We start from the raw sequence: 10095 nt of genomic DNA on the forward strand, positions 1-10095 counted from the left end.
TGCTCATTCTGGTGTGGGGAGTTGCCGTGTCTGGTTTGGAATGATAATGGCGGTGGTGATGATGCGTCAAAGTTGGGATTAGGTAATTTAGGTTGAGGCGTCGAGGTACAAGGCGTATAGTGACAAAACTGGATATACGTCACGAACAAAGAGCTTTCAAGAAAAGAAAATTATCGGTGAAGAATTTAAACTTCCATTAAGTGTTTATTTATTTGTGTACTTCTGGAGGAGCTTGTGCTTGTGCTTGAGTGTCATCGGGATGCTAAGTTGGGAGGGTTACATCGCTTTGTCTGAAGCGTATTCGGATTTCAAGACATGGCGTTTTGCCTAACATAGACTCAGAGCATATGTCTCGGTATCGTATCAAGTTTTGTTTTTGATCCAAGATAAATAATAATAATAATAAATTGAAGCCATACCGCGTATTTGGATGTGCGTATACCTAGTAGTAATATGTAACCTTTACACGGGGAATATCAGGGTTTGTTGGCAATACAATACTGTGTCTCTCATAGGTGAAAGGCGCATATGCATGTATTGATCGTGATGCACCATGTCAGCCGACCAGGCATTAACGACTTGAGCTAAAACCACTAAGCTAATTGTTGCAAGATACTAAGGTAACAAGCTAAGCGTTAATTCCTACAGTGTATTTTGTACAGTTTATACTATCTTGATAAACCGTATTTACTGTAAATGTTTTAGAAGCTCATCTCAGTTCGAAACTGTCTATTCATCCCCAACGATTCCGCTCCTCCCTTCTGTTAATAATACGCTACAGCTAAGGAGTAGATAGAACTGAAATACGTGAACGTTCACCTAACTAAGAAGATTCATTAACGATTCACCCGAGGCTGATGCGGATCCCTCAAACTGGCCAGCAGATATCTTCTGTACCCATGAGGGCGCTTCAGGAGTTGGGAGTATGTTTCCTTCTTGTCGAAGGGCAGAAACCGGGATGATATATGCACTATGAGATGGTGAGTTCAATGTGACTTTGACGAGGAGATGTTCTCATACTTGTTCATATTGACCGAACTGAATGCGCCCACGACGTCTTTGAATGTCTGCTCAGACCAGTTGACTGAGTCCCTATACACAAATCACATTAGTCATGAGCACGAGAGGATAACATATGTCTTTCTGGGCTTACATCTTATTTACTATAATGATGAGTTTCTCCCGTGGGTTGAGCACACCACTCGACAACGTAGTTGAGAGTTTCTCGGCAGATGAACCCCAGCTAGATGAATCAGAAGCATCAACAACCCAGAAAGCAACGTCTGGCGTCTGGTTTTCTATAGTGAAGCGATTAGTATAAGTACAACAGAATACCCAGGGGAAGATGCTGGCGACATACTCTGAACAGTAAAAGCTCCAGAAGGGGCATAAAAAGATTGAGCAAGTCCATTTTTCTCGAAGAATGGTACAATTTTCTCATACTGACTAATGCCCTCACTTTCCAGCTGCTGCAGTTGGGGAAGCTCAAGCCCACACTATAACGAGGCACGAGTTAGCATATGCCTAAGTATAAGCCTTGATTACTTGGGACTGCGCCCACCTTATAGATAAGGCTGCCGATCAGGGCTTTCTTGCCAGCCCCATCGTTACCAAGAACACTGAGAGATTTTGCGCCCATGATGTGTATATAAACGTAGACGTTAATTACAATAAAGCTTCAGGTTATTTGGAATGCCTAGGATGAGTGACGATGAGGCGGGGTGGAGAGAAAAAGCTGTTTGCTATGTCATGCACGTGACTCCCTAAAATAGATACACTTAAAGACTAGATTGACTTATTTTCCGAACATAGTAACTACCTTACCTATTACTTATTACCTGTCAATCTAAAACTCAGAGACTATATAAGTCAAGCTATTGATATGTGCCACTCAAATTCAACCGAACTATTCACAGAAAGATCCTTAGCTTGGTTAGCTACTAACCTTTTGAAAGTTGAAAGAGAAGTACCTGATCAAGTGACACTTTTCGTTGTTGGTCGGTTGCATGCTTTTCTTGATGACAGGGGGCTGCAGAGCGGCCCGTCTAGTTTCCGCTGAAGAATCCAACACTTGCTTTGTGATATCACACCAGCAGCAGACGTAGTACCGAAAAAACAAGCCTAGCCGACATCGCTATTTCTTGTAAATCGTTGTATCGCGAGAGCTAGACTAAAGCCTCTCAGTCTTCATGAAGCATGTGCAACGCTTCAAGGCCCGAGTGCTTGGGCGGACGGAGTTGCCTCATGCTGAGCTGACACCCAAGAACTCATCCCCCCGTCTAGACGAGTCCTCAAGCAGTATAACGGAGTCAACAAAATCCAGTACAACCGCACATGGCTTATCCTTGTTAGTCGACAGCAAGCCAGATGAGGCAGGTCTCATGAATTTTCCAGTAGACATTGTTGCGATTCACGGCCTTAATGGAAATGCAGTCTCAACATGGCGACACCAGCCTGATGGCACAGTATGGCTTCGAGACCTCCTTCCCGATTTCTTGCCTGGATGTCGGGTCTATACATATGGCTATCCCTCCAAAATATGGTCCCAATCGTCTGAAAGGATTCAGGAGTATGCGCTCAACCTTTTGGTTGCTCTGAGGGATGTTCGGGAAGATTTGAATGCCGTAATTCACCTGGTTCACTCATTCAACTCTGGTCTGACACATTTCTTAGAGCAAACGATCCATCATATTCGTGTGCCATAGTCTTGGTGGAATTGTCTTCAAACAGGTATGCATAATCTCCAAAGGAAGAAACCGAGATTGACCTATTCCAGGCGCTTGTCGCTGCTCACGAAAACGACGACTTGTATGGGGAGCTACTAAAGTCCATCCGAGGTGTAGTCTTTCTAGCCACTCCACATAGAGGAAGCGGTACAGCAAATCTAGCCAGTATTTGCGGTTCGATTGTCAATAGCTTCGCGTCTGCTGGGTTAGGACCGAGAGCAGTGAGGACCGATCTGCTTAAAACTTTGATATACGACTCGGATGCGCTTCAAGACCTGACCATGTCAGCGCGCAACCGTCTAGGTAATATTCACGTAGTTTCGTTCTACGAAACTTTGCCTTTGTCAATGGGCCCGTTGTCCTCCTCCCTGGTAAGTCTGTGTAGTATTATACGCAACAATAGTTCGCCAATGCTTTGGTAGCGCAAGCTTACCTCAGGGACAGGTTGTTAGCCCTGCTTCTGCTGTGCTGGGAATTCCATACGAAGAAGTTATTCCCATGCCAGAAGACCACAGAACTATTTGTCGTTTTCCCAGAGAGACAGAAAGCTACCTGAAAGTGGCGAGAGCTCTTCGAAGGATTGCCACCAAGTCCTCGAATATCGGCCCAACACTCAAGCGCACCAGCACGCACTCGTCCAACATTGGTAACCACCTCAAGACTTGCTCTTGTTGATCAATCGCTGATTATACTCAAGTCCTTAGTACTTTGGAAAGAACCTGCATGTCGCTTCTTAGTGATAACGATGTCGCAAAAGATGTCGAACCGCCCCCGAAACCAGTCCCTGGCACATGCCAGTGGATTCGCAGTCACAGTTTGTTCGTCTCTTGGCTCGAAGCCGGCACCAATGCTCTCCTGTGGCTTACAGGTCATCCTGGCTGCGGGAAAACCATGCTGTCCTACTCACTGGCCCAATACTTCGATGATGCTCGCAACAAGTCTCGGAATGTCCTCATCTATCTGTGCCAGAACAAAAACAAGCAGACGGACGCGAGAGCGGTACTCATTGGCCTTATCCTCCAGATCGCCGACCGCCATCGTTCGCTGGTGAGGTATATTCGCTCGGCGTTCGAAAAAGAAGGATCAAGCATTATCCAGTCCTTCGCCTCGCTCTGGCGTATTTTTGTCAGAATTGCAAAGGACCCCAAATCCGGACCGCTCTATGTTATTGTGGACGCGCTCGACGAGTGCGAGAGGACATCTTGTCATCAACTGCTTGTCTCGATATCTGATATGCTCACTGACTCTTCTCAGTCGATGAAGAGTGATAGCAGGGTCAAGTTCCTCATCACAAGCCGACCATTTCTTCACCAATCCTATGCTAACAGCCAAAAAGTACTTCAATCTCGAATATCAATCGACGATGACCAAACTGGTTACACTGAAGACCTTCAGACTTTCATTCAAGAGCGAATCCATGAAATTTCTCTGAACAGGCAATTCTCAAACGACATCAGGGACTTTTTATACGAAGCGATAATGTCCAAAGCCGATCGCACGTTTCTGTGGATTCATCTGGTCCTCGCATCAATCGAGAAGAGCATACTCACTTCAAGGAAAGAATTCCAGAAGATCATAGCCAGCATCCCAGAAGGCCTGGCTGAAATATACCATCGCTATCTGTCTGCCATACCCTTGGATCATCAGGAGGATGCTTCAAAACTACTGAAGTTACTTTTGGCATGCTCCAGGCCCCTCTCCTTAGTCGAACTCAACATCGCATTTACTATGGAGTCGTCATACACTACGACTGAAGAGATCATGCAAAACTCTCATAACTCGATTGCACACACTGTTCAGGGTATCCTGGGGGCTTTGGTAAGGGTCACAGGGCAACAAGTATCCCTGGTTCACCAGACGGTGAAGGACTATCTTCAAGATCGAGATAGCGCTAGCATCGACAGCCCTCCTGCGATACGCATGGTTGATCCGCAAGGTTCTGCTCTACAGCTGGCCACTGTATGCATTCAGTACCTTCTTCTTGATGATTTCACAGTCGATCTGTTTCCAACAAATGACCCATCTACCGTTGCAGAAGAAACAGATTTCTTTGGCGAGCTACCTCTGGGCGGCTTTGAAGGCGATTTTTGGGACCAGGAAGATCATGACCTGGACTCTGGTGCGTTGTTTCACGACCCTGATATCCTGAATTCTAAGATGTGCGATTCAATGGCCTTGGACTATCCTTTTTACACGTATGCATCATTGCATTGGGCTGAACACTTCGCCATATGCGAAGAAGATGCACCAGAAGAGCTTAAAGATTTTGCGAGATCTCTGCTGGACCCTGACACAGAAAATTGCCGTAACTGGTTAAGCTTCTATCATACAAAAGCTTCAACACCACTAGATGACGGCATCACGGACCAGAATCCAATCATCCTAGCGTCACAGTTTAACTCAATCACTGCCCTAAATAGTCTGCTTCTTGATAGTAAGCCTTCTCAAATCATCAAAAATCAGAGCCTTTACTGGGCGTCTCGACTTGGCCATGACCGCATCGTTACTGCTCTTCTACAGTCAGGCGCTGAACCTGATGTGCAGCAGCTGGATGGGCAAACAGCACTCACTGTTGCAGCTGAGCACGGCAATAAATCCTGCATAATCGCTTTGCTGGCAGACAGTCTAACCAATGCGAATGCTCCGGGCAGAAATGGACGGACTGCACTCTCGTTTGCCTGTAGAGGTGGATATGACGAGATCGTCAAAGAATTACTGAAACAGAAAGCTTGCAATCCCGACGAACCGGATAATACAGGAGCAACCCCATTCATCTGGGCCGTAGGGGGAGGTCATCACTCGACCATTTCCAACCTGGCAAGGCTTCGCAATGTTAACATCAACCACCAGGACAAGACAGGACGCACAGCAGTTTCATGGGCTTCTGGGGACGGCATGGCCGACACTGTCATACGGCTACTAAAGCTTCCATGCATTGACATAAATGCTAAAGACAACAAAGGGAGGTCGCCTCTCTCATGGGCAGCAGGAAATGGCTGTACGGATGTAGTTGAAATACTCCTCGCAAACCCAAGAATCGACAAGATGAGCATGGATAACGACAAGAGAAATGCGATATCATGGGCCAGTACACAAGGTCACTGTCAAGTTCTCGTCAAGCTTCTGGAAGCAGGCTGCCCAGGAGTCGATGCCGAAGATATCGATGGGTGGACGCCTCTGGCATGGGCTATCCAAACCGACTCGCCCGAAACAGTCCACGCCCTTGTCAGTAACGAAAACGTCCTGATTGAACGGCGCGACAGAGGTGGAAGGACTGCTTTGTCATGGGCTGTCGAGTATGGGCATATCGAGGTTGTCAAAGTGCTTCTGAGAGCTGGTGCTGACACTATGACACAAACTGGGAGTGGCAGGACCCCAGTGATGATAGCTAAGGACTTTGGCAGGGATGACATGGTAAAAGAACTCGAGGCGTACGGACCATAGTGTCTCATACACGAGACAGCACCTATGTTGTGGTTGTAGTACATGGCTGAGTTATCGATTATAATAGTTAGGAAATGGTAGTCCGTTACTACAGCTGTGGTATGCGTTTGAGTACCAGTTAGTCTAGATAGTGGACAGAAAGGCCATGTGATTCATTACGACCTGAAAGGAGACCAATGCCTGATCACTAAGAAATAAACATATCATATACAGACTCGTGTAATATTTACATGTGTATGTCCCGCTGCGAATCGCCAGAGTTCCTTTGACGCTTCAGAGTCACTTATTGTAGCGAAAGTGAAGACGTGAGCTTAGAATCGAGTGGCTAGTTACATACCCTGTAACTACCTAATCAACTGACTACTGGACCTAACACTTGCAGATGCCAAAGATTGACCTAACCAGCTCAGGATTTCCAGTGATCTGCCGTCGATGCACCCCACGCTCTTGTTGTCACCATTCAATGGAGCAAGCAAAGTGATCACCCACCAGATCGACAACCCCGCAAATGTCAACTCATCACGAAACTCGGATCATTGCAGATATTCCGCGCCTTTTTTCGCAACTACCAGAAAGGGCTTGACACAAGATACTACTGCACGCATTTGACGACATGCGGTCTGGACTGACTCGCAAGGGAAATTGGGGGCTCGCAACGCGTCAACAAGTGTATTGGTCACGACACGTTGCATGCATCCTCACAATTTCCACTCAATCATGTCACTCGTGTGTTTCATCGCATTCAGCTGAAGGATAATAAGCTTTTTCTCATGTGCGGCTTACTCAACCCTCTCTGTATCACCACAAGACATGCGTGATGCAGGCACGAGATAGTAGGTAACCAAAGTCCCATCGTGAAAGTGACAAGCCCCAAGAAGGTGGTGTTCAAGCGGTGAGATCAAGTCGACCTCAAAATGTCAGGTCAGCGTGCCCGTCGCCAAGGGTATTTAGTTAGACCCTGTGCGGCTAACCGGCCATTTCGCGCTTACAAGACTTGATAAAGCCTAGCGAACAGTTTAGAAGATGTCCGGTTTGTTTGATAGCTTGGCTGACGTTGATTGTGACTTTCTAATCAAATCAAACAAACGCCACTGGCAGAGGGTATGAGTTGTCGTTGAAGAGGCATGAGATGGAACAAAGTCGGTCGGATATCTATGTACAATCTGCTGAAGGATGAGATCGTTGTCAGATCCAAAGCCAGCTGTCCCTTGCAAATGCAGGCATTGCAGCTCGAGGATCTTGCTCCTTGTCAGCCGCTAAAATGATGTATTATTACCTACAGCAAGCCCGCTAGGCTAATTATCATCAAGCCTCTTGAGCATCAAAGCTTCTAGGCTCCCAGATCCCAAATGAGCCTCAGCGGCGTCAAATTTAGTAACTGTCCGTGTCTCCTAATTAAGAAAAATTACTACGGACTCTGGAGGACTGCGCCAAGTCCGAATCCCTAACATGGGTACTCAGGGATGACGACGATCTTGTCTTGTCATTGTTGGCTATGCTAAAAGAAGCGAAGTGAGTGAGAAAAAAGAAAAAGGGGTCTTTCTCGGCGATGAGCTCGGCACAAGCCATTCTGCCGGCCAACTCAGTGGAGGAGCACGCGACTTTGTGCAGGACAAAGCCCGTCGTGCATATTGGTAGAGATGCCCACATTCCGGGTGATGTGGAGGGAAAAAGCAAAGCAAACGATGATATGATGATGTGAGCTTCTTTACTCGAGGCTGGGTGCTGCCATTGCTGCCCCAACCTGCAATATGCCGTGCATGGGCTGCGACTGACCCATGGAAAGAAAACGCTTATCCGTGGCGTCTGTCTCGGACGAATGATGTCGATTGAGCGACAGTGAGCCGAGCCCCCCAGTCTTTTCTGGCGCTCAGATCTGCTGCCATACATGGACCACGATCTCGTTTTCAGAGTTGGAGTTGAAGAGGTTATGGCTGCAACACAGCCCAATATTAACCTGAACAAGGTTCCGGCACTGTATGTGCCAGAGGCTCAAAGGCTGACATGAAAACTGCCGCTGGCTGTACGGCAGTCATCAAGGACCAGCTAGCATAGCAGTAGGCTCGACATGGCGTTTCACGTGCTGGGCGCTTGCATGTGCATTTTGAGGTGCTCATGAGACCTGGGTTTCCCGAGGCACTAGACTACATGTTCATGAGTTTAATCAGTGGGTGTGCTGGTCTCGAAGATCTTTGTTTGATGTGACGGTCCTCATTTCTCCCATGACGGATCCGATTGCTTCGTAAAAGTCCTTGGCAGTCATCAAGGAAGCGGCATTTGAATGAGAAAGTTTCGTCATCCACCTTATTTGAATGGGAGATTGGCCAAGGTCAAGGACGAGGACGAGACATATCCATATCGTTGACGTAGGAATAATGCGTCTCTCGACTAGTCAGGAACCGAAAGCCGCACATCGCTGCCTATAGCGCCGCAGCCTGTGTCTTATTAAGGGCAGACTACCTTGTGGCTCCAGAGACACACACAATTGTTGCAGATCGTAAATTCCCTGATTTGGTTGTTAGCCACGCGACAAGGAAGGACTTTGTCCGAAGCATTGAGAACAGCCGTGAGAAGGGGACCGTTGGGTACCATGAGCTGCCCAAGCCAGCGGTCGGGGTCAGCCACCTCATTCATGTCTGTCAGTGACGGTAAACCAAAGATCCCGCCCGTCATCTGCAGTTGCTGTGGCTTTCAGCTGAGGTGGGGTTTAGGGACATGTAAGCAGCCAAACCCGCCATCTCAGGGGCTGTAAAGTCGGAAACGCCTTGGCTGATGGTTATTTCTGACCACAACCTTTGATCGGGGACCCGATCACTGGAATCGCCATTGACTGATTGATGAATTTGACAAAAAGTAAAAGGCTCAGTCCGGCACTCTTATTCCCAAAGGTCCACTCTCCGCCACGCCCGGGGAGTCCAAAGTTCCCATGTTTGTCTGGTCTGCACCAAAAATAAAGACAAGACAAACCAAGTCAGGATACGATGGATACGTACTCTCGTACTCTCGTATGTACTCTATCCTATACACGGGTGCTGTACAAGATCCGTAGGTCACTAACGGGCGGCCCCGAAAAAAGGTGAACCAAGCAGCAAGCCAAGAGAAAAACACTGGACATCAAATGAAAGAAAACGAGGGATCTACAGTCAGACATCGTACGGTACCTGACTTGTTAGTTTCAGTCGTCACTTGGAAAACGCCACAGCCCGTATCGCGGGCATCTATCTCTCTTGTTGCATCTCAGCCGCCTTGGGACCAGCTCATAGTCAACCAGAGCAAATAGAGCAAGCTTAGGTTACCTACTATGTACTCACTCACTCGTAGTCAAACCAAACCAAGGCCCTTACTTCTTCAAGACCAAGGTCACCCAAAAAAAAACCAAGGACAGGGTCCACCATTTGTTGTTGTTGTTGCCCAGAATAAAGCCGTGCAGTAACTTAGCCAAGCCTAGCTCAGGCGCCTGGGTCCCCCTGGGTTCCCTGGGCCACCCCCTGTCCTAGTGCTCGATATCCACCACACCTGGCCAGCCGCCTCCTCAAAGCTCCTCCACCGCTACAACAAGAGAGAGAATCTGCGTCTGCTTGGGGGGTTAATCCCGACTTTCTTTGAGCGGCATCCTGGTTTAGTAGACTGCTCAGCCTTACTTGTCGCGGTGAACGGGCCCATTCATCCTCCATCGCCCCTTGTCGTGGGTCTTGGCCTATATTTGCTAGCTACCTACCTAGCAAGCTACCTACAGCGCGTTGTAGTTACTGTATTTGGCTCAGCTTGGGAGCATATATAACTTTCCTTTCTCCCCCTCCCATCCTTCATTTGCTACTACATCTGCATCTTATAAACTTTGTATGCAGTCGTGGCTTGACGTGTGTGTGTGTGCTCGCGTGAATTACATCTCTCTTATATAACTAAGAGTCTTTCGTAGACAGAC

The 10095-nt window shown here is 47.6% G+C and overlaps 2 protein-coding genes across 2 annotated transcripts; one reads left to right on the forward strand and one right to left on the reverse strand.

Annotated features, from left to right (window-relative positions):
• Positions 1–986: 986 nt before the first annotated feature.
• On the reverse strand, positions 987–1639 carry FGSG_09641 (uncharacterized protein; the record flags this gene model as incomplete). Its single annotated transcript, XM_011329764.1, has 4 exons — positions 987–1092; positions 1154–1298; positions 1361–1496; positions 1562–1639. The coding sequence occupies 4 exons, from the start codon at positions 1637–1639 to the stop codon at positions 987–989; spliced, it is 465 nt and encodes a 154-aa protein (XP_011328066.1).
• Positions 1640–3007: 1368 nt separating this feature from the next.
• FGSG_09640 (uncharacterized protein) lies at positions 3008–6170 on the forward strand (the record flags this gene model as incomplete). Its single annotated transcript, XM_011329765.1, has 5 exons — positions 3008–3097; positions 3263–3372; positions 3431–3913; positions 4418–5160; positions 5251–6170. The coding sequence occupies 5 exons, from the start codon at positions 3008–3010 to the stop codon at positions 6168–6170; spliced, it is 2346 nt and encodes a 781-aa protein (XP_011328067.1).
• Between the last annotated feature and the right edge of the window lie 3925 nt (positions 6171–10095).

This window comes from Fusarium graminearum, chromosome 4 (assembly GCF_000240135.3).
Source record: "Fusarium graminearum PH-1 chromosome 4, whole genome shotgun sequence".
Classification (NCBI taxonomy): Eukaryota; Fungi; Ascomycota; class Sordariomycetes; order Hypocreales; family Nectriaceae; genus Fusarium; species Fusarium graminearum.